Below are 25,680 nucleotides of genomic sequence, written 5' to 3' on the forward strand. Positions count from 1 at the left end.
AAGCTTTTAAAAATCAATCTGACTTTGAAGAATCCTCCAGAGCTTAACAGTTAACATGAATATGTGTTGTTTTTTTCCCCTCTTCTTTAGACTTGTAACTCTATCATCTATGTCAAATGGGTTCTGGCTTAATGTAACCATAAAAATAGTGCTCTTGGGACCACAAGGAATGATTGAATAGCCCAGTGTCCAGGGATTCACCCTATTCGTCTACAATGTCACACAGCTGGATGTCTGAATGAAGCTAGTACTGAGAAAACAGGATACAAGTTGCAATGGAATGTGAATGTTTGCCGAAGTGGAAATAACTATCAACTGGTGACATTCTGACAGCACGCTGATGGCAGCCAGGTGGCCTCTGTGACCTGGCTCAGGCACTCACCCTCCTGAGGAATGATGCGAAGGGTGACACTGAGACCTGCGTCCTTGATGAGCTTCACGATGTCTGCGTGGGGCATGTTGATGATAGACTGGCCATTCACTGCTAAGATCCGATCTCCCACTTTTAGTTTTGCACAGCGATCGGCAGGACTCCCATCAATGATGCGTCCAATTTTATGGGGCACAGCTAGAATAATCCCCAACAGAAAGAGGTATCAGGGGCATTACCAACACAAGCTCTAGCTTGGAGTCCCAGCCCCACAGGAAACAATGCAATGTCAGGGATCCTTCCTTTGTCAGCATATTTGCCTTCTGAAATCACAGCCACTCCTACCAAGTGTAGTCTTGTGTGTACTACTGAGACCAAAGTTTCTAAATTCAAGTCCTTTGCAGTGACAGGCCAATTCCAAACACATGAATCAGGGATTCTCAAACTTTGGGGTGTATCTTAACCATCATACGATTAAAAATACAACTCTTTGGGCCTTACCCCAGACTTTGTGAGTCAGAATGTTCAGGCAGGAGGTGAGGGTCATGGATTTTTAAGAAGCTCCTGAGGAGATTCCAATATATACAAAATTTTGAGAACCATAGGCATAAAACACTGTGCCCATATAGCTCATAGTCTAGAGACAATGATATACAATTTCAGAAAGATCCAATAAATGCCAGGAATTTAATTTCCACCCTTTTCTATTTTACATGGAGGAGAAAATAGGAAAGGAAAAAAATATATATATATTAATAGTGGCTGTAGCCGGCTGGCAAAGAAGTTATGATAACTTCCCACTCATCTACTAAGCTTCAGTTTAAAGATTGATACAGTTTTCAAATCTTACCTCTCTACTTTTTGATTTCATTTATTAGGTGGTGCTGAAATCTTGCTAGTATCTGATATATAATGTATTTTATAAGATCTAAGATGCCATTGGTGGTACAACACACCTTTATTTTATGTACCACACACACAAAAAACACCAAAAACCCAACTCAGCCAATTAAACAATGAAACTCCATTGACTTTAAGATGCTCTCTAATTTTTAAGATATTAAATATGAAAATGTGTATTAGAATTGATGGAGTACAGTAGATATCTTTTTAAAACAATGAACATTTATTTTATTTTTTATTATTTATTATATATGTAAGGAGAGGCAGGTACATTAGGATACACAAGATCTGACTATTAAGTTTGCAAACTTGTTGCAATGATGTTGCTAACCTTTGTTTTTTATATCAAAAGTATTATTCGTAATGAATTTGTACCAACTGGACAAACAGTTAACCAAGTTCATTATTTGGAAGTGCTGAAAAGGCTGTGTTAAAAAGTTAGATGATCTGGGCTGGCCGAGTTGCTCATTGGTTAAGAGTTGTCTTGGGATCGTGAGCTCTGAGCAGCAGGGCCACAGGTTCGGATCACACATGGGTCAGTGACGTTGAGCCCTCTACAGCTAAGATGGTGAACAACAGCTCGACCTGGAGCGGGACTGCCGTGAGTCTCTGGTGACGGCATAGGCTGCAGTGGGGCTGCATTGGGCTGCTGTGAGCTACCTTGAGTGGCTGGCAGCCAGCATGAGTGGTTGGCAGCTGGCATGAGTTGCCGTGAGCCACCGTGAGCAGCTTTCCAATGGCCAGCGAGTGACCGTTGCACTCAAGAAGAGCGCAATGATAATACCAACATGGGCCAGTGAAGCGACGTCCTCCACAACTAGACTGAAGAACAAAAGGACAGCGGCTGGTCTGTTCCCCTTCCCTGATTCCCCAATGCTGTTCCCCTCCCCCAATTCCCTAATTTAAAAAAAAAAAAAAGCTCAATTTCTTTTTATTTTTTTAAAGATTTTTATTGAGGAAGTGGGGGGATGGGAACAGTGCTGGGAAATTGGGGGAAGGGGAAACAGATAAGTTGCTGTCGTTTTGTTCTTCAGTCTAATTGTGGAGGACGCTGGCCCAAGTTGGCACCATCATTGCGCTCTTCCCGGACGAGGCAGATCAGTCGCTGGCTTCTGGACGGCCGCTCACGCTGGCTGCTGGCTACAAATGGTGGCCCATGGCAAGCCACTGCCACAGGGGCTGCAGCCTATGCCATCGCTGGCGACTCACGGCAGCCCAGCTCCAGGTTGAGCTGCTGTTCAGCTGTGGAGGGCAGTGTCAATGGCCCTCATATGTGGGATCCGAACCGGGGCCTTCTGGCGTCCCAAGCCAGTTCTTAACCATCGCGCCACTCAGCCGGCCCAAGCTCAATTTCTTAACTGAATAGGCAAACCTCCCAAATTTCAGTCATTTAAAAAAAAAAAAAGTTAGATGACCTGAACTTTTTGCCAACAATTCATGGCTCTTGCATCATGACAATAAACTAGCTCACACGGCACTGTCTGTGAGGGAGTTTTTAGCCAGTAAACAAATAACTATATTGGAATACCTGATCTGACCCTCAATGATTTCTTTCTTTTTGTGAAAATAAAAGAAATATTGAGAGGAAGATACTTTAATGACATCAGGACATCAAGGGTAATAAGACAACAGCTCTGATGGCCATTCCAGAAAAAGTTCCAAAACTGCTTTGAAGGGTGAACTAGGCACTGGCATTGGTGCATAGCTTCCCAAGGGGAGTGCTTTGAAGATGGCTGTAGTGCTTTTTAGCAATAAGGTATGTAGCAGTTTTCTAGGATGAGTTCGTGAACATAATTGTCAGGCCTCGTAGATTTTCTAGCAAGTTGATTTTTGTTCAGTGTAAATAATTGAGTGTCTACAAGAATAACTAGCTGGGGTCAGATATCAATGGTACACAGTACCCCTGTAGCCTCCCTCAAGGAGCTTACAATTTAGAAACCTGTTCCCTTTCCTTTCTCCTTCAAGACAGGGAGCCCCAGCCAGGATACCACCTGTCAATGTCTGTCTTGTTGCTCTCCCCATGGAAGTTAGGTATTGATTTAATCTGCATAAAGAGGCCAAGAGACACTCCCCCATTCACTGTGCTACCAGATATGTGTGTTCCTTGAACTCTCAATCTTGCGAATGTGTTACAGCGAACGGCGGAACATCAGCAATAACCATGGTAAGGAAGGAAGGACAATCAGTGAGTTAATGAACCGGCACCGTGATCATATTTCTACTGTGAAAGGTTATAGGTAGCACATGAAAATAATGGCTGAGCCTGTGTCTCTGGAGTGAAACTCATCATGTTGGAAGCTCAAACACATTTTTATTTACCGCAGGCACTAATGGTTTTAGTTAAGGATGCCTTACTTAAAGCATATTAATGATCATCTTAGAGTCTTAGGACAATATATTTCTCAAGTAGAAATGGAATATGAACCCATTCATTTAGTTAACAATGACATAGGTGTTGAAGTTGTGTGGTCTTCAACCATAATTAAAATAAACTTACATTCCTGCTTTGGCCATCTTTCATGTTCAGTAGTGTCTTGGAACCGTCAATAAATGATATGGTTTCCATGGCCATGATGTGTATATTGTTATCTATGCTGTGACCTTTGGAAAGTTACTGGACCGTTCTGAGTTTCTGTTTTTCAACAGTAAAATTGGGAGAACAATATCATTGATTTCACAGGATGGTTCTGAGAATTAAATGAGCTATCATATAAAGTGACTAGAACAGTGCCTAGCATGTGTGAATTGATCTATAAGTATTTACTTTTCTTTCATTCTTTTTATTACTATTATCTTTTTAATGTTTCAGATGTCACTTTGATGTGTGTGTGCTTGTGTGTGGGCACCAGCTTGAATTCTTTCCACATGGCATAAACCTGTAATACTGCTAAAATGAAAGGAACATTGCTAACTACAGAGCAATAACCCCTAAGTACCAACCAGGAAAACAGCTTCATTTGGGAAACAGAGATATGCTTGGGGGATTATATAGACACTAGATGGGGCCAAGAATCCTGTTTGTTTTCCTCTGATTTCACAAAAAAAGCTATTGTAGGTCTCTGTAGGAAAACACCAACTTGTAAGTAAAAGTTTATTGTGTAAAGAGAAATCAGCATAATATAGATCTCTTTATTATGCACACTGAGCCTTACACACACGCACAATTATAACTACGCTGAAATATATATAATTTAAGCCTTAGCAAATCATGTGAGATACCTGATAGCGTTATCATTGCGTGTTTACAGAGGAAGCAATGTGCCCAAGGTCATATAGGCCAACCGGGATTTAGAATCGCATGCAGCCGGTCACACTCCACAGTCTTTGCTTTTAACCAAGGCACCACACTGCCTCTCAGCTTTACTGTCTCCTCCCTCCATTCGAGCACTTGCTTCATGAGCACCTGGCGCTTTTTATTTGGCGACTGTATGCTGCCTCTAAGTGGGGAATCAGAAACACTTCACCAATGGCCCTGATCCAACGGACAGTGGGAGGCAGAAACTTTGCTTGAAGCGGGTTCTTTGAGGCATCTGTGTTTGGACAGGCAGGCGTGAGGAGGTGAGGCGGGAAGAGGAGGGGACATGAAAATTGGACAGCTCCTCAGATCCCTTTTAGTTTGGACTTCACATCATCGTGTTATCCCTTTATATGAAGTCATTTCTTTGGGCAGTGGAAACACTCACATTTGAAATGAAAATTTAAAATACTCTTAAAATACATACAAATAGTATTTGAATGATTTGCTGTTTTGAATTATCCATGCCTCTGTTCCCCTCCATTACTGTAGATCACTTAGAATCTACTGAGCATAAAACCCCAAACGTTTCAAAACAAAGATTTTATACACACACACACACACACACACACACACACACACGCACACACAATTTTATGTGCTCAACAATAAAAACAAGGTATCATTTATTAATTTCCATGCATTGTGCTAGGCACTTATTTTAAATCCTTAAAGCAACCGTGTGAAGTAGCTGTAAAAGTATAATGCTCATGTTTATTTTATCATTAAGTAAACAAGTGTCAAAGTCAGGATTCAAACCTATGCACATGGCTTCAAGCCTTTGGGTTACTCTCTTCTGTTTTTGATATGTGGCAGCTGAAAGCAGTTTGAATTATGAGAAGTGAGGAAATTACTGATGAGATCTCACTTAGCAAATCACGCTCTTTGCTGCTTAAGGTTTCGATGAAAGTTTCACTGTAAACACAATTATTTGCTTATGATGATAACTCTCAGTTTCAAGGCCATTTTAACTTTATTAGGATGAGTAGAATAAAAACTAAATAAAAGAATAAAAACCAAAATAAAAGAATGAAAACTGAAATAAATTCTCTGGTAGCCACATAGAATGATCGAGTGCTTACATAAAACCTGAGTGAGTACACAATTTAAAAATGTATGTCCAGTAATTGAAAATACCTGATATAATTTTAATAAATTATTTTTTATTGGCATTTACTTTAATAAAAGCAGCACTTGAAACTCTTGGCACCTGAAGACAGCCTCATTTTCCTCCACCAGCATTTCCCCTACATATGTAAGTACACTGAATGTTATACAACAAATCATTGACAAGGGGTATGCTCAGAGAGGATTCTCTCTGGAAATAAGATGCAGCTACATTTGCTCAGTTATAAGCTCGAGAGAGCTTATGACCTAAGTGCTTTCTGTGCATGGCTAATGGAATTACAGAGCATGGAAGAGGCCCTGACCTTGGTTTCTATTATTGGGATGAATGGTACTCATTAATTCTCTGAGAACTGATGACTAAGGTAACTGCCTGAGTGCAGTCCATTTACACAGCATGCCTTTCAGACATCATCTGTCAGGCAGTAGCATAAATCAAGTCTTTGGATCAGTCTTGTTGACACAGTGTGCTTAGGAGATGCAGATATTTGGGGAAAGTTGCAATATGTCATGCAGCTTTGGACATACTGATATTTGGAAGGAGACAATGTATCACTAGTTAGAAATGTCCCTTTAATTGCAAATTACATAAATTACGGAAAAAAATCCGTTTTTTTCTTTTCTTTCTTTCTGGGTAAAACACTACTGTACATTTATACTGCAATATGTTTTATATTTTCCTATAGATGAGTGAACTCTTTTGGTACTGCTCAACATAGCATAGTATTTTTAGTAGGAATATCAGAGATGCTCAGTTCCACTGGATGCTCTTTAAGTTCGTTCTAAAGGCCTGGATTCTTTGGGTCTTTAGCCATTCAACCACAGGAAGCACCGATCCTCCCTTTTTGTTGTTGCTTTCTCTTCTGGGGCCCTTACATGGTCTCTTCAGGCTCCTTCAACCACTGGCCAACCTATGAGCTCTTGTGTAGTTCTGTCTTGGGTCAGTTCCCATAAAGATGGGAGAGTTGCCTAAAGGACTTTCCTTGCTTTGGCGAAGGATTCCTTCTGAAATTTTTGGTGATGGGTTCTCCCTGAAATTCTTAGCTGCACTTGATCCCCTCACTTCTTTTTTTTTTTTTCCGTATTTCCTTTTTATAATAAATATATTTCAGAGAAGGAAAAGCCTGTGACTCTGTTTGCATTTAATTCTATCTTTGTTAATAGATCCCACACAGAGGAGTTGTATGTGAAGGAAAGCATTAAACGGAGAAAGTGGATTCCGCATCAATCACGTCAAACTTATAAGTGAGCAGTTCCTAAAATGAGTGTGCCAAAAATAAATACTTCAAAGACAATCGATAGCCTCAACTCTCATTAGTTCACAATTCCATTCAATTATGCAGGTTAAACAACATGCCATTAGCTTAAAAAGACAAAGGAAGTTAGTTTATGTTTTGAATCTGTGACCTGATACGAAAAAAATTTTTTTTAACTTGGATGATTCCTGTTGGTTTTCTTAAAATAATCTGTGAAAACTATTTGCTGTCTAGCTTTAAAATTGTGGGCTGGGGCAGGAGGATCCATGAATCCATTAACAACACACTTCTGCAAAGCATATTCTAAGTAACAGGCACAATGCAAGGCCCAGCGGGTAAGACAACGATAAAACAGCACATGGTATCAGCCCTCAAAAAACTCACAGTTTAGTTGAGGAGACTGGGGATAATCAAATAAAAATGTTCCCCTTCCCCGATTCTCCAATGCTGTTCCCCTCCCCCAATTCCACAATAAAATCTTAAAAAAAAAAAAAGCTTAAAACAAAACACGAATGGCAAATCCCTAGGATAAGTGGTGTCTCCCTTAGTGAAAAACTCACGATGGTAAAGAGGTGTCTATCAAATTCATGGAGGGAGAAACAAGGAGAGGGTGCTTTGTAGGTGGGGGGGTCCCTCCTGCCCTCACAATAATTGCTTCCCTATCTGAGATTCCCGATAAGATGCCGTTTTGCAGCTCCTCAGGTTGGACACTGGACATATAGGAAAAACAGAATAGTAATTGTCACATATCTCTTTGATATCTGGCGAAGGGTCCTGTTTTTCCTCCATCAGAAAACTGAGCCTCATCTTAATCTTGCTTAGCTTCCATCTCTCCTTCCTAGAAGTCCTGAATGAATATGTTCTATGGTGATAAACTCATTTAGCTACATGTTGTCCCTCCCTAGAGAGTGACACAATGCCCTTCAAAAGAGATTTTCTTGGTTATCAGGGGACGAAGACGTGGGAAACAAACAAACATAAACAAACTTGTATTTAGTTTAAATAGTTGTGGTAGGGCCAGCTGAGTGGTAGGGCCGAGCCAGTTGGTTAAGAGCACGGGCTCTGGGCGATGGGGCCGCCGGTTTGATTTCCACATGGGTCAGTGAGCTGTGCCCGAGCTGAGCTGCTGCTGAGCTGCCAACAGGTGGCAGGATGGTTCAGCTGGTGAGAGCATGTGCTCCTAACAACAAGGTTGCTGGTTCAACTCCTGCATGGGATGGTGGGCTATGTCCACCCGCAACTAAAATTGAACACGGCACCTTGAGCTGAGCGGCTGCGAGTTGCCAATGGGAGGCCAGATGGCGACTGGATTTGGGAGCTGAGCTAGCTGCGCCCTCCACAACTAAGAATGAAAGACAACAACTTGGCTGTTCCCCTTCCCCAATTCCCCCAATGAAATCTTTAAAAAAAAAAAAGTTGTGGTAAAATTAATGGTGTTTTAAGGACTGCGCTTTCCCCCCAGCACCCAGGAGTCATTTTTTTGTGGCTGAACACTTCAGTTACCTGCATTTGGTAATAAGCAGATGGTCCGAAAGGAGAATGGAAAGAGGGGCCCATTACTGGCAATTTGGGAACCCAGCTGAACTCATGTTTCCAAGGGTAGGAGGCACCATATAGAAAGTATTTACTATGTATAGCTGGAGAGAAAAAAACACACCCCTCAGCTATATTTTACCTTGTATACCTTTGTTTTGCTGAGAGTTAATTGGTACTCAAAAACAATCTCACCGAATTAGGAGTTGTAATTAGCTATTACTTGACTGTTCTACTATCCTGGAACAAAAGCCTGGATTAAAATGGTTTTGTTGTTTAAAAGATTTGATGGGCTTGTAGACAAAGGACCGGTTTTCAGGGTATGTGACCTGTGCAGTCACACAGGTCTCCGCACTCAAAAGGTTTGATTTAATGTCTACAGTCACCATTTTGATATTATCAGTAATTTTCAACAAGGACTTCATGGTTTCATTTTGTACCAGGCCCTGAAAATTATGTAATTAATCTCATGTAGATAGATCCATAGTATTATTTCCTCCTGGCATCACTCCATTGTTTTTAGTGTCTGCAGTGGAAGGTTTAAATGAGAATATGGTAAAGCTATCAAGAAAAATGATCACAAAAGGTGGTAGGGAAGAAGCACCTTTATCTTGTGGCTGCATTTCTCATTCCTGTGCACATCACTAGAGGCAGTAGTCCAGGTATTTTCTGCTAAGTATATTCTTAAAGGTCCTTGATTCTTTAGTGGAACAGAATAGAGAGCCCAGAAATAAACCCATGCCTATATGGTCATTTAAGCTACGACAAAGGAAGCAGTACAGTAGGGAAAGACAGTCTATTCAATAATTGGTGCTGGAAAAACAGGATAGATACATGCAAAAAATGAAACTGGACCACCTTTTTATACCATATACAAGAATAAACTCAAATGGATTAAAGACTTAAGCCTAAGACCTGAAACCATAAAACTCCTAGAAGAAAACATAAGCAGTAAACCCTTTGATGTAGCTCTTAGTAATATTTTTTTCTGACCTATCTCCTCGGGCAAGGGAAACAAAAGAAAAATAAACAAATGGGACTATGTCAAACTAAAAAGTTTTTGCACAGCAAAGTAAACCATCAAAAAAATGAAAAAAACCTATTGAATGGGAGAAGATATTTACCAATGATATATCTGATAAGGGGTTAATATCCAAAATTTATAAACAACTCATATAACTCAACATAAAAAAACAAACAGTCCAATTAAAAAATGGACATAATACCTGAATAGACATTTCTCAAAAGAGGACATACAGATGGCCAATAGACAAATGAAAAGATGCTCAATGTCACTAATCATCAGACAAATGCAAATTAAAATCACAATGAGATACCACCTCACACCTGTCAGAATGGCCATCATCAGTAAGTTAACAAACAACAAGTGTTCGCAAGGCTGTGGAGAAAAGTTAACCCTCATGCACTGTTGGTGGGATTGCAGATTGGGGCAGCCACTATGGAAAACTGTATGACAGTTCCTCAAAAAATTAAAAAATAGAACTACCTTATGGCCCAACAGTTCCACTCCTGGGTATTTATCTGAAGAAGTCCAAAACACTAACTCAAAAAGATATGTGCACCCCTATGTTCACTGCATTGCTATTTACAATAGCCAAGATATAGCAGCAACCTAAGTGTTCATCAATATATGATTAGGTAAAGAAGATGTTGTACATACATATAATGGAATGTTATTGAGTCAAAAAAAGAATGAAATCTTACCAATTGTTACAACATGGATGGACCTAGAGGTATTATGCTAAATGGAATAAGACAGAGAAAAACAAATACTGTATGATTTCACTTATATATGGAATCTAAAAAGCAAAATAAACAAATAATCAAAATAGAAACAGATACATAGATACAGGGAACAAACTGATGGTTGTCAGAGGAGGGAGGTTGAGGGGTGGGGTGAAAACAGTAAAGGGATTAAAGTACAAAATGGCAGTTACAAAATGGTCACAGGGATCTAAAGTACAGCATAGGGAATGTAGTCAGTAATATTATAATAACTCTGCATAGTGCCAGGTGAGTACTAGACTTATTGGAGGATCATTTCATAAATTATATAAGCACTTCACTGTACACCTGAAACTAATATAAAATACTATTGATTGTCAACTGTAATTGAAAAATAAAAAAATTAAAAAGTCACTACACAAACACACACAGACACACAGAGACACACACACACACACACACACTGAGGGCGTCAAAAAATGTATACGCATTATATGAAAGGAGAAAACTGTATTAAAATTGTAATAATATATACCAATAACAAAAGATGAATACAAGTCACATTTGACTTCTGCAATTACAAGAGGTGCTCAAAGTGGTTACCATTAGCGTACTTTTAATACAGCTTTTTCCTTTCTTAAAATGTGTATACATTTTATGGATATATATCTATATATTTATATATCTACATATATATCTATATATCTACATATATATGTATGGTAACATATATGACATAGGTATATTATATATAATATATATAAATGCTGATGTATGCCTATTATTTCTAAAATAATGAAAATAAAATCTCACATTCTAAATATTTAAGATGAAACTAAATATTAGCATATTCTTAGAAATCTGCATAAAAAATATAAAACCAAAAGCCAAGAAAAAGATAAAAACAAAACCCAAAAATCCCAAAGTGATCCCAACAGTTCTGTGTGATGTTTGGACGACAAATAGAACTTTGTCTGGACAATGAGATATAAGTTGAAATTTTGGAGAGGGGCTTAAACCAACAAGAACAACAAAACAGTCACAGGGTTGAGACTTAGCATCATACTCCCATTCCAAACACGCAAATCTGCCTTTCAAAGGACTAGTTGATTCCTTTCGTGACAAATTTATTTCTTGAATAAGAGGTGTCTTTTATTTATAATTTATTACAGAGTATCTACCAAATCATTACTAAGAAATACTGGATTAGCCTACAAAATGAGAAAATAGTATAAAAATTTCAAAATTCATATCATGATGTAAAAAAGGCAAAGTACACAGAATAAGAGTGCTATCTTCTAGTGATTGGAAATCTCTTGTAATTAATATAATTTAATTTAAGTAATATATGCATAAATTAAAAAAATAGAAGAAAACCAAATGCTAATAATGAAAAATCTGTTTCCTGCCCTAATTCTCCTCATCCTCTCCAGTTCTGTGCGCTAAGGGCAAACATTTGAAATCTGTCAGCTGCTTCTTCTTCACATTTCTAAATTATATTCTTATATGGCTATTTCTCAATTTGTCAACTTGAGTCAATAGCTATCTGTCCTGCAAAATGAGTTGCCACTTTTTTATCTTTAAAATATAGTCCCCATTCATGCCCATTTCTTTTCAATAACTACCATTTTATTGGTATCTAAGAAATGGGAGGAGATACGTTTGTTATCATTTACCACCATTAAATAGAAATTGGAAGTATTGTTGTTGAATTTAAATTTAAATCAGTTGTTGAAGTGAATATTTTGGTGTACCAGTTAGAGATTTGGAATTTACATGGGAGAAAAATGATCAATAATTTATGTCCCCAAATTTTAAAAGTCCTCTTGTCTCCTGTAGCCCTGACAGTACAAATATGAATGACAATTAATTTCAAGGGTTCAGAATATGTCACAAAATTATATTTCATCAACCCCTGATATTGGGTTAAAACTGTGAGAAAATGAAACCACAATTCTTTCCTTCCTCTGCGTATCTTGACTGCCTTTTGAGACTTCACTCCCATCAATGCACTTGGCTCTCAGTAATTTCTCAGCAGGCTCTATAGAAATGTTTGATAGTTACAAGCAGGTGTTGCTGACAAGTCATGTTTCGCTTTTTTACAGATGCAGTGTATTCTATCTCTGCCATCTTCTTTTTCCTTTTATAGCTTCTGAAATTGTGTTTTGTAACAAGTCACTTGGCTATCTTCACAGTTTCCTTGTTATAATAGGTAAATGTCAAAAGCAATCAGGTGAAATATCAGCTTTCCATTGTACTCCCCTAAGCCCTCTGGTAGATAATAACTTCTGGCAATATTTTCTTAATGTAAATGAAAACAGATACTAACCTAGGCAAACGATCCCTCCTGAGCCAGCTGTCCTTTTCAATATGGTATCCAGATTGCATGAATATTTACTGGTTCTTCATTTTCTCACAGAAGCCAAAGTTCCACTAACAGGGTATATCATGTTTAACTTGAAATAATGCAATTTTCTGTGACTGGATAAAACTAAATATAAAAAGACCCCCAAGCACAGTGTTCAGGAGACAGAAGATCTTGATCATATATTAACTTTGACAACAACTTGCTGTGTGACCTCTGAATGGCCAAATAAATCATGACAGAGTTTCCTTACTTGAAAAGTGAGACCATCATTGCACATAGCTTTTCTTATCCTTATCTTTCTTATCCAAATATTGCAAGTTTTCACTTTTTTATATTTCTGCCTACATGTATTTTCTCTCATCCCTTGTGTTTTAAAGTGTAGTAATTATGTTTTCATTTTACTAAGCAGACATATGTCTCCATAATAATTTCACCTGAGATCATCGCCATAAAATGATTTTTATTACTTCAACATGAGAAATGAAAACAGAAGGGTTGAAGAGCCTCTAAATGTATTTTGTTGTTCATGATGAAATACCAGTTATATTTTGGAGGGAAGACCAAAAGTGAAAAAGCACTTCACCAAAGAAGATAATAAAGATGACAAAACAAAACAAAACAAAACATAAAAAGATTCTTAATATCATTAGTCTTTAGGGAAAAAATACAAACTAAAACCAAAACGAGACACCACTACACACCTATTAGAATGGATAAAATTACAACAAAGCCTGAAAAGAACAAATACTTAAGGATGTGCAGCATCTGGAACCTTCCTACAGGGGAATACAACCTGGTATGGCCATTTTGGAAATTTGCACCATATGAGCCAGCAATCCCACTCCTAAGTGTTTACCCAAGTGAAATAGAAACATAGTTTCACACAAAAACCTATACGAAAAGGTTCATAGAAGCTGTATTCATAATCACCAAAAACAGGAAACAACCCAAATATTCTTCAACTAAACTTAACCATGGTACATCCACACAGTGCAATGCTATTCAGCAATTAAAAAGGCACCAAATACTGACACATGAAACAGCACAGATAAATCTAGAATGCATTATGTTAAGTGGTAGAAGCCACACTCAAAAGGCTACATACTATACGACTCTATTTACATAGGAAAAGGCAAAACCACGGAACAGACAAAGCAGTGGTTGCCAGGGCTGGGGGTGGCTGGCGGGGTGGACTTCATTGTTATATGACTTAACACATTTGTCAAAACTCAGACTAGATACTAATAAGTGTAACATTTACTATATACAATACAATTAAACCTTAAAAATGGTAAAAAAAAAGTGAAAAAGCAGGGGTTAATAAAGAGGATGTTTTGGATGGAAATAAATAGAGGTGAGTCAAAAAGAACTGATGTAGAATGAGTAGAAGAAAGGAGGTGGGAAGGGGAGGGTGGAGGGGGTCAGGGAACACCTCCGGGAGGAAATGCTGCCTTGTCTGCATTTAAAAAGCTGAACAGGGCTTTTCCACGTGGGCAAGGATGGGGAAGGCATCACAGTCGCAGGTGATGTGACTTGCAAAGGCATGGATGTGTGGATTGGCAGAGTCTGTAGTTTGGGTGTCGGAGTGCATTGGGCACAGACAGGGAGAGCTGTGTGAAGGTAGCAAGGGACAGATCACGCAAGGGCTTATGGGTTGTGCCAGGGAGCTTGGAATTTTACAGCTGTATGAGAAGTCACCAACGAATTAGGAAAGTTAAGTGATATCATAGTCTTATTTTAGAAAGAGTACCACAGTGTGAAGGGTGGACTGCAGGATAGGAGGGTGGGAAGATGGTGGGGGGCAGGGAGGGTACGTAAAGGTCACCACCATGCTCAGAGCCGTGCAGTCCAACAAGGCAGCTATTAGCCACGCATGGCTATTGACGTGAATTGAAATGAAAAACAACTAAAAATTTAATTCTTCAGCTACAGTAGCATTATTTCAAGTGCTCTACTGCCACATGTGGTGAGTGGCTACAGTGCTGTATAATGCAGAATGGGACGCTGCCATCATTTCAGGAAGTTCCCTGCACAGTGCTAACCCAGAACCTCAGCTAAGCCATTGGCAACAGGAGTCGGGAGGTCCCAATGCAGTCAAGTTTCCTCTCTGGAAAGCACATCTGGATAACAGCTTGCCTTAGTCTCTCAAGGGTGGAAATGCAGTTGTGTGTAAATCCGGCTGTGATATGAACTTAGGTAAAGCTTGTGATCGTCCACATTGATGGGAGCTGAGAGCCATGCCCGTCAGCCTGCTCTTAGCCATTTAGCACCAGGGAGCACAATATCAGTGGCTAACTTGGTGCTAATAGATTGGATGCTGTGTCCTCCTCAAATTTGTATGTTGAAACCTAATCTCTAATGTCCTGGTATTAGGAGGTGATTAGGGCATGGAGCCCTCATGAACGGGGTTAGTATCCTTATGAATGGGATTTGTGTCCTTATAAAAGAGACCCCAGAGACTTCCCTTCAGCCCTGTGAGAACATAGCGAGAAAATGACTGTCTACCAACAAGGAAGCTGGCCCTCACCAGACATCAGAACTGCTAGAGCTTTGATCTTGGATTCCTAGCCTCTACAACTGTGAGAAATACATTTCTGTTGTCCATAGGCCACTCAGTCTATAGTATTTTGTCATAGAAGCTTGAACAAACAAAGACACTTGGCCACCAGGTTCTATTGTATTTTAATTTTGTCAAGTGCCTACTAGCAATTTTTCATCTTTTTGTTTATATCTAGCAAGTCTCCAAAACATTCGAATAAAGATTTGTAGGTTGGAATATTCTTATTCTACCTCATGTTATCTCAACTGCTTTGTGCCAGAAAACCAACCACAGGGCAAAACCTTTTAAGCTGTGTGCTCTTCCTTGCTTCCTGGGAGATTCTCCTCTCACGATGAATCCATAAATGTACATTTTTATAATGAACAGTTCCCGAACAGAAGATTTAGGGCATTTCACCCCTGAAAGCAGATGGATTCATCAGGTACCCAACATCTGGGCATGTTTGTGGAGTAAACACTTGCCTGGCTTACAAAAATAAGATCTGGAAGAGATGAGATTGGAAAATGAAAATGCGTATAGCAGGTCCCATTGTTAAGTTAATTTTGGGTGGCACCAAATACACCTTAGGAATGCCTAGTGATCATCACCAGAAAAGGTGGCTGATTCATCTGTAGTAATGAATTTCACAAAATACTGTAAGTAGCTTGGGAAAAAAAAATCCAGCTTAAATTTCAAAACTATTGGTGGTCAAATGAATGAAAAGAACTTTTACCAGGATTTGGTATAGCAGGAAGGAATTTGGGTAGAATTACCCCCTGAGTCCTTAGTGAAAGCTGGGGCTGAAAAAGAAATGCTATTTTTCCCAGTCCAAATGGGGAAAATATTCCCTAATAACACTCTTTCAATATAGCTGAAAAACTGTGGTAAATAGCATCACTGTGTTCTCTTAACAACTTGCTTTTAAAATGGTTATAAACATGGAATCAGTTTTTCTTATGTGGCTGATTGTTGGGGAAAAAAGAAGAAAAATAAAATTACAGAGACTTGAATCCAACACGAGGCCCTGAATAGATTATAAAGAAAACGTGTCCCTGCAAAAGTGACCTACCTGCAGGCTTGGAATTTGTTTGAACCCCATGGGAGAGTGACAGGCGCTTTCCACCAGTAAAGCATGACCCTGTACAGGAAGCCTGGGCTGTCTTCACAGATGCTTGCTCCCTGTGCCATCTAGTGAATAACAAGGAGCTGCAGGACATGAGCCCAGAGGGAACAGCCACTGATCACCCACTTACGAGCTTTTAAGACAACCGAATAGCTGAAGGTAAGAAGACATCTACACATTCACCTTCTGCTGCTGCCTGGAGAGTCTTTGAACACAATAATAAAAATCTTCCTGAAAAATGATTCCCTGGTGGGGAAAACTTATGATTTATGAGCTCCATTCAGACAATAAGAAAAATGGTCTAGAATTTTAAAAAAACGCACTGTGAGCACACACACATTTTTTGGTAGGTTGCATTGCTCCTCTTCTTGAGAATAAATAAGAATGATGGTGCTTCTCTGCAGATTTATTTTTACAATTTAATGATCTTTAAATTTGTTAGTGCCAACAAATTTACATGCGTCTTTCCATTTTAGTTAACAGATGAATCAAACTTCAGACATCAGAGTACTCAGAGTTTGATGCAAAATCTTTTTGCTTGTCTGCTTACTGATAGAGCCTAGGCATCCTGCTTTAAATTTGGGAAGAAAACTAGTTATGCTCAGGATTAAAAAAATGGAATTTAATCAATAGGTCTTATTCATTCTGGTTTTAGCTGGGTATGATCCTATAAAGAGGTAATGTGATTCTGAAGTTGTTCACTTGGAACTGAAATGAGTTGCTTTGTTAATGAGGGTTGTGAAATGAATAAATAATTTGAAGTGATGCTTTTTTTCTAGGGAGCTTGGGATGTTGTCCAAGCCCTCCTGTTGAGGATGATATAATTATCGCTGAGGTGGTGCTCACACTGATGGATGGCGATTCCAGGAACAGCCAGTGCCAGGGTGAGGTGAAACAGTAAGCATACTGAGGCTGCCAGCCTGGCCCTTCAGGGGGCAAGGGCTTTGCAGCCCAGAAATTTCCGGCTAGAGGGGACACCCAGAGGCACAGAGACAGCCCCCCCGAGCCCTATTTCTTAAACAGTTCTCTCATCTAACCAGGCCCTGAGCTGGCTATTGAATCATTTACTCAAGCTGAGAACAACTAATGGGAAATTTGTATTCTGGGACACTGTTCCAGCTCTACTTTATTATAGTGCAATTTCTCATGCCGCGCAAGGACCGGCTTGCACACAATTCCTCCCCACAAGTGATCCTCTGCTGCTTTGCCCTACTCAGAGATGTGTCTTGCTGCCTTTGAGGGGTGGAACAGCTAGGTTGAGGTGCAGGGAAAGTAAGGTCAGAGCACACTGGTGCTTTTACTTTGATGAGGACAGTGCTGGGTCCCTAGATGAGGGGCCAGTCCAATCCCATCAACGTAAATTATGTGACAAATCCTTGAAAATCATGCTACCAGTAAGAACTGTGAGGGATTCAAAGAAATGTCATTTCTTGCCCTTAAGGAACTTATGATTTATTTAGAGGATGCGAAACAAACACATAAAAAGTAAAAAGGCAATAATAGATAGCAATGACAGACATAATCATAGATGGGAAGCCAGGGAGCAGTCAACAATTAAGGAGTTTAGAGACAAGAATTCCATATTGCACTTCATATTCCAAGAATTCATGAAAACACTTAGGGGAGAAGGGTGAGGGTCAGGCAACATCTGATGAAGAGATTTTTGAGCTGTTTGTGAGAGATGTTTACTGTTTGGGCAACAGTCTTCACCTCAGAGTGTTGCTGTGAAAATGAAATACAGGTAAGATTCCTGGGAGAAAGCTTGACCAAATTTATTATTGGGTAAGAGGAAACATTCCAAGTGGCAGCAGGCAAAACACGGGCCCTGGAATAGGTAACAGAAAGTTGTCTTCAGGGGTAAGTAACTAAACCAGCTCTGGTGGGATGGAACCATGAGAGCCGTCGGTAGAACATGGCTGTGTCTAGATTCCCTAGGGTCTTGGATGTTTGTACTTTACCCTGTAGATAGCTTTATCAGGGGTGTTATGATTGAGGACATGTTATAGGAAGATTGGATTGTCCGTAGAAAGGGCTGCCTTTCTTGATGCACTTTGCATCAACAGCAGCAGCACTCCACTCCTACCCTAGCTCCTGGCTACCTCCTGAAGCAGAAAGTAAGTCACACCCATAAGTGTGAAAAGGTTGATTTCATTTAAAACACGTATGCCAGTGAAGACTATGAACATAGTCTTCTCTTTTTTGTATATGTAGATTTTCCAAAAGGGTATGAAGACACTTGTGTATTTTATAGTTTCATGAGTCATATTTAGAAGCCAGATATTTGGGGGGAAAGCTGGCATTTTATGTAGTGTCCCTTGCCCCCCTGTATTTCTTCTGCCATAAAAGCACACACATTAATGGTGTGGGTGATACCATCATGCCTCCTGAATGAGCTACTCTCAGCATAAAGGCCAGATCAAAACCACTGTGTCCTTGAAGGAATCCAAAGCAGAGATTTGTTTAAGGAGTAAGGGAATATTACATGTTACAAAGCTGGTTAAGAGCTCTGAAAGGCAACTTGCTTTTGCAAACCAATGAGACACAGAGAAATGAATGACTCACTTTCTAATTCTCATGTTCCATTGCATGGGCATGACCTAAGTAACTTTCTAGCAATGACTTTTGGGGATGGAGCACTGATTTGACCTAAGTGTACAGTGAATTAGAGAAGGTCGAGACGCAGCATCAGCACCAGTTGCACCAATTACCTATGTTTTTAAGGCGATCGATGAACAAACCTCAATAATGGAGGTCTGGAGAAAATCCACCGCCACAACTTGAACCAATAAAATGTAAGATGAGGTGCTTATTGGTTGCTGATATTCAGAAGCTTCGCTTTAGGGCAAAACTTTGTTACTATGGGCCATTAAAATAAGTGTTCCACTAAAGGTGACAGGTGTCCCAAGACAGACGGTTGCCTCTGAGGGGGGTTGGGTGAGGTTTGCTGGTAGAACTCCCTGGGGAGGTTGCCTTTTGCCTACAGTAGCCTCACTCATTTTATCTCAGTGTGATATACAAATGTTATCATTTTTCAAGTGTGCCAGGAAGTGAAAATAGGAAGAAAACACTGCCATGAATTGCCTTAAAAAGGAAGCTGGTTTAGTGTAGTGAAGTGCTTGTTTCAGATAATTTCTTGACAGAGTTTGAGATAAACAAAAGAAAGTGTGAGGGGCCGGCCGAGTGGCTCAGTTGGTTAAGAGTTAGCTTAAGAGCGTGAGTTCTGAGTAACAGGGCTGCCGGTTCCACTCCCACATGGGCCAGTGACACTGCGCCCAGGCTGAGCTGTCGCTGAGCTGCCAACAGGTGGCAGGATGGCTCAGGTGGTGAGAGCACATGCTCCTAACAACAAGACTACCTGTTCAATGGTGGGCTATGCCCACCCACAACTAAGACTGAACTTGGAACCTTGAGCTGAGCTGCCGCCCAGATGGCTCAGTGGATTGAGTGTGTGCTCTTAACAACAAGGCTGCTGGTTTGACTCCCACATGGAACGGTGGCTACACCCACCTGCAACTAAGATTGTAACACAGCACCTTGAGCTTAGAGGCCATGAGCTGCCTTTGGGCAGCCAGATGGCGACTGGCACACTCCACAACTAAGACTTAAGAACAACAACTTGGCTGGTCCCCTTCCCCAATTCCCCAACACTGTTCCCCTCCCCCAGTCCCCCAATTAAAAAAAAAAGAAAAAAAGAAAGTGTGAGGAGCTATCTTCCAAAGATAATAAAAAATGAAAGTAATACAAGTTTAAAATGATAGCTTAAGCCAACGAAAAATATGACCCAGGCCTGAAACTTACCCAAAGTTTTTTACATACACAGACAAAACTAAACTAATACCTTAGTTTCCATGCTGATTCGTGGCATAAGATAATTTAGAGCTGGAAGGGGCTGTTCAGACCATTTCCCCTTAAATTTTAGATGAGAAAGAGGCATAGGAAGACCAAGTGGCTCAAGGGACACAGTGGTTAGTGGATAAGCTGGAGTAAGGCTTGGGCTTGCTGTCCAATGTACTTTTTATTTACTTTAAATCTCCTTGTATTAGGGCAAGACCACAGAAACCTCGGCTTCTGCCTTTAATGTGTACCACCCCTAAGTTCAAATGACTTTTCAGTGGCTGCACAGTTGGTGGGGTGAGTTTTAGTGGGAGAAATCTTAACCTGCTTCATGGCTCATTCAGTTTTATTTCATCTTTTCTTAAAATGCCATGAAAGACCTGCCAGCTAAGCTTTTGAATTTCTAGAATAACTTCTGAATCCAGAGCCTAAGACATCAGCAAGGCCTTTGAACTGAGAAAGTCATCGGGCATTTCACCAAAGATAAGGGATTCTTTCCTAGAAAACCGGATTGCCGCAGGCCTCAGGGAAAGTCAGCAATGACCAAGTCTGTGCTCCAACCTGTGCCAGAGAAAGCATGCGTGTGGAAGCAAAGATTTTCAGCGCCCGCACAGAGCTGTAAGGTTGTTAAGAGGCCAGCAGCATGCTGATCGGTAATGCGTTTGCAATAAAGACACAAAAAATTGCACCATTGCTATTAGGACAATATGAATGGAAGAAGGAGGGGTTGAAGTGATAGTTCCCCTATGGTTGACTGCTTAGATTGTGGCTATGGCTGCTATCCTGAATATGTGCTATTCACAGCTTGTTATGGGTCTGCATCTAAATTTGCAAATCAGCTTTCAACAGGCTTTCAGCCTCCATCACTCATGTCCAAGCTGCCCACGTATGTCTACCCCATAAATTCCAACCTAACTTTCCTGACAAATTACAGAAAAGCAGGTGACTAAGGGTCACTTTTATGTCATCACTTGTGCCAAAGTCCCTCTTTGGAACGTCTGGTAGGAAAGCAGGAAGCACCTGTAAGGACAGGTTACAGCTCTGTAATAAAACAGGGATGCCAGGACTCAGCCATGAACTGGGGAGGCCCAAAGACCAACCCAACAACTCCACTGAACGTGGCCACAGGGACACTTTTATTGAACAAGCGTTTGATCCACTCGGAGTCAGAAGGCTGCCTGAGTCTTGTCATCCTGTGTACACAGACCTCAGTGAGAGTGACAACAGTGAGTCAACAGCAGCAAATGCCTTGAACTTTCCAAATATACAAAAGTTTCTAGGTTTTGAGAAGCTTCTAACATGATTTCTGATTTTCTGTTTATCAACAATATGGCAATGAATACCTTTGCTTATAAACCTTTGAATCTTTTAAAGAATTTAAAATGCAATTGCCTGTTATAGTTTACTCTTATCCTAGGCGCTCATCTGAAAACCAATTTGTTTATCCCTTGGGTTCAATTTTAGGTCTGAAAAAAAATAATATTTTGGATAATAAGATAAAAATGCTCAGGAAGCTTGCCTATTCTCACTTTAAACCAAGAAGGATATTCCTGCACCTCAGACAGAAAGCTTCTAAGATCCATTTACTCCTAGACGATAGGTGGCCTCCCGAGTCACTGGCTTTGGAAGGAATCAGTGTGCTCTTCAATTGCATTAATTGATATAAGAAAAATTTCTTCTCAATTTTTTTGGAAAACAATGTTTTGAAACAAAAAAAATTACATGATGCTTTGGTAAAAAGCCCTACTAAATGCCAGACAACAATAAGCCAGAAACCTCACCTTCCAAGTTCTCAACTGGTTCAACATCTGGCACTGCTGGTAAAATTGTTGCCTGAGCTGAAGAACCTTTGGAAGATCATTCCTTTTTTGACGGCTAGGTGGGGAAGTTTACATTTAGGTTCTTCATCTCTCCTCCCTTCTCTGATATATTCAATAGCGATGCAATATTTGCAGGGACATTCTAACAGGCACCGCTTCACATCCGATTCTTAACGTTTCCTGTACCTGTTCTAGTTGATTGGCTAGTGAATTCTGGGGAGACTTCCAGCCTGAAACCTCAGCAAGGGCGCCGCCAGAGGGATGGGCATGGCTGCCACTGCTCTGCCTGCCCCACTGCTGACCCGGGCTGCAGGGAGGTGGGGGTGGGGAAGACTGTGTTTCCAGGAGGTCAGCATGTGGGGAGAAGGAGCTGGCTCTCAGAGATGCTCATCTGCTGCCCAGACTTAGCTGCACTGGGCTCTGACTGAACTGACAGCCAGGGTGAACTCTGTGCTACACAAGAGGAGTAAGCTGATGGAACGCAAAGATCATTCCTAGTAGGGGTCTAGACAGCAACAACAACATGTAGTGCTTCCTCTGAGCCAGTGCTGGTCTAAGCATTTCCATGTACTCATTCACTCAATCCTCACAGCAACCCACAGGTATTAAAATGATCTCTTTATAGCTGAGGAAGCTGAGGCCCAACGAGGTCGTGTTACTGCCTCAAGATCACATAGCTAGTAAACGATGGAGCCAGGTTTCAAATCCAGACAGCATGATTTTAGCACCTGGGCTATCAACGATGCCACTCCCTTGCCTAAAGGTGACAGTGCACCTACCAAAGGCATAGCAACACTCTGTCCGCCAACGAAAAGTCTTGCACAGCCATGAGAAAAACCACGCGTTGTTTGAGACACTTGGGTTCAGGGGAAGACACTAAGGGAAAAATGACACAGCCTGGGAGTGACTGCGACTTAAGAACCTGATAGTAACATGCTCTCCGAGTCTCAGAGAGCTCAAGAACCCTGGGTATCCTGACGACGGAGGTGTGGCACAAAGGTATGTCTCTGTATCATTCATGAGGCACCTAGCATTTCTTTTCAAAATTATGAGTTTAAAATTATTACAAAAGTTAAGTATGAAACAGAAACCTTTTAGGTGCATGCTGCAAATTATATACTGTAAACTCTACATGCCATTAGTGTAATAGCTGCTTAGAGCATGGGGGTAATTTGCACTTCAAACTCCTTAAATTGAAAAAGAAATAAATATGTGAAAAAAGAAGTCAGGAAACATCATGAACTCTAGACTGTATTTCCCATCTCCAGGGTGATGTAAAATAATACCATTTTAAAAATGGTTAGAATTACTGTTTGAGGTCCGTCTATGTCACTCGGTAGGAAGAAAAAATTCACGTTAATTATAAGTATTTGCACCTGTTGTTTTCCAAATCTACCCATGCATGGATTTTATTTGAAGTAGAAAAAGTATTTGTGGTTTCTTTTTGTAGTCAGTGCCTGCATGCACACACACACACACACACACACACACACACACACACACACACACACACAGAGTCTCCTATATGTTTCACAATAATGCTGTCACACTTCAAACAGAGCTGAGACCTTAAATCCATGCTTAACACTTTCATTGTGGTACTACACTTTTTATTTTTATTCCAGTCCTTTAGGTATCCTACCCCCGTGAATGATTTGAATGGCTGGAAGAGTCACAAAAGCTCTCTGCGAACATTTTCTACAAATGTAAATAATTATTGGAAGGCTGTTGAAATAATTCATGGAAATCTTTAGTCTTGTGTCCTTTCAATCTTGGTGAATCCATCGTACTGACAGAATTCTGTTTTTGCTGTATGCTTAAAGATGGGATTTATTTCTTCAGCTTATCATGAAGAAAAAGAGAAATGAAATTGTACTTCAGATGGATGCAATGTAGCTTCTGCACATATTCACCGAGGTTTAACGCTTCTATCATTTTTACTCTTGAATTTGTCAAAGCTACAGCTAACCAGGGCAGTCTTCTCCATTTAGTTTGGGTGGTGTTTTGATAACATTAAGTTTATCATAAAAAGTTTACCTTATTCATTCTAATAATTTGATTCCTTGAGTATTGTTTGACACACGCACCTCCCTCCCACTCCATGTGCTGGAAACAACCATGATTTATAAGAATTTCAAGACCACAACATGACTCGATTATTTTATTCTCTTAATGCTTTTGATTCTGGTGTTTCTAGCCACAACATTTTGGGCTAAATGACTTCAGCATGAAAAATGAACAAGTTTTCCTATCACCTCCTCTGGCTACTGAGTGACTTCTAGAATAGGATTGCTGAAAAGAAAACCCGAGTATCTACAAAGATGACTGAGTGGAAGGGAAACATGGCCTCCGACTGTCACCTGTTATGCACGCTCACAGAACCTTAGATTTGGAGGAACCCAGGAGGTGATGCCTTCTGCTTCTCTCCTCCGCACTGCCACTGCCTTAGAGGAAGGCACTGCTACCTCTGGACCCACAGGGCTGTTTACGTGGTCTCCTCACTGTGTCTCATGCTTCCACTCTTGTTCTCTTCCCCCAATTTCATTTTCTACAAGCAGCTGGACTCATCTTTTAAAAATAAGTCAGATTTCTATCCACGGATTGGAACCCTCCAATGGTTCCCATGGATTTAGACTACAATCCAGACTTCTTCCCTGGGGAGTGTGAAGCCCCGCATAATCTGGTGCCTGCTGTTTTCTCTTGGTCTCATGCCACTCTCCCTGTTTGCTATACCGCAGCTGCACCGGGCTTCTGTGGAATTGTTTCTTCAGCGCTGAACTCCCTCCCACCTCAAGGCTTCTGCCTGGATGGCTTTCCCCCCAGAGCCTTTGCAGACCTGGTTCCATTCTGTGGAACAGTAGCACGCCTTCCCTCACACCAACACTCCCGCTTCACTTCTTAAAAATGTCCTTTCCAGTTTAAAATGAATGAGGAGCTTTTATGGGGGTATGGAGTTGGGGAGGGGAGGCATTAGTTGTGGTCTTGCATTCTGCCTGAGCCAAAGGTCAGCAACATTTGGCTTGTAAGTGTTAAGGATGCCTTCTTGTGCCCACAGCCTGCAACTTTCAGGCTCATAGCGCAGTCCCCTGACCTTGTCCAGTGTCCCTACCACCAGAACAAAATAAAACAAGACCTCTTATTCAAAGGCTGGCGAAGCAGTCACTTACTTATCGTGGATCCGGACTCAGGCCTGTTTAGGGAGCTGATGATGACGAAGCCGAAGCCTTCGTTCTCTTTGCGGTGAATGACCACGTCACTGGTCTGCAGGCTGTGGGAGGCGAAGCCTTCAGGGGGGGAGGCACTGCTACTGGGGGCGGCGTGGTTGCTGTTGGTGTAGGTGGCATAATCACTGCGTGGAGAGCTGTGGTGGGTGGACACGGAGCCTGGACTCCTCCCGTTCTCTGGGCAGGGCTCCCCTGGAAACCATATCATACACAGGGACTCAGTTAATTAGCAAGGGTCTTGCCCAGTGTCTCCTGTGTACTGAGCACCAGCATTGTTACAAGACCGATTGACTGGCCTCTATTCCCCTGAGACAGCAAAGCATTTGCAGGGCTATAATCCTAGCTGTGGATGCCCAGGTCTCAGGCCCCTTCCATCCTTCATAGCAAACACAGGCTAAACCCCTCATCAGCTTCCTCTGTGCTGCTACTGGCATGCATTTTCTACTTGTTAAGACTGCAAACCCCAGGACAACGCATAGTTTTAGATATCAAGCTTGTTGGTTGCATAATAATAATTGATCAAAAAGGATCATAAAACAGGGCT

At 40.8% G+C, this 25,680-nt stretch overlaps 1 protein-coding gene across 1 annotated transcript in view; it reads right to left on the reverse strand.

Annotated features, from left to right (window-relative positions):
* MAGI2 (membrane associated guanylate kinase, WW and PDZ domain containing 2) overlaps positions 1 to 25,680 on the reverse strand; it is a 318,539-nt gene that overhangs the window by 121,123 nt on the left and 171,736 nt on the right. The window contains exons 10-11 of the mRNA XM_019655111.1: positions 25,080 to 25,328; positions 383 to 568 (exon numbers count right to left, since the gene is read on the reverse strand). Of these exons, the coding sequence (XP_019510656.1) occupies positions 383 to 568; positions 25,080 to 25,328 (435 nt within the window). The remainder of the gene's footprint in view (positions 1 to 382; positions 569 to 25,079; positions 25,329 to 25,680) is intronic.

This window comes from Hipposideros armiger, unplaced genomic scaffold, assembly GCF_001890085.2.
Source record: "Hipposideros armiger isolate ML-2016 unplaced genomic scaffold, ASM189008v1 scaffold_236, whole genome shotgun sequence".
Classification (NCBI taxonomy): domain Eukaryota; kingdom Metazoa; phylum Chordata; class Mammalia; order Chiroptera; family Hipposideridae; genus Hipposideros; species Hipposideros armiger.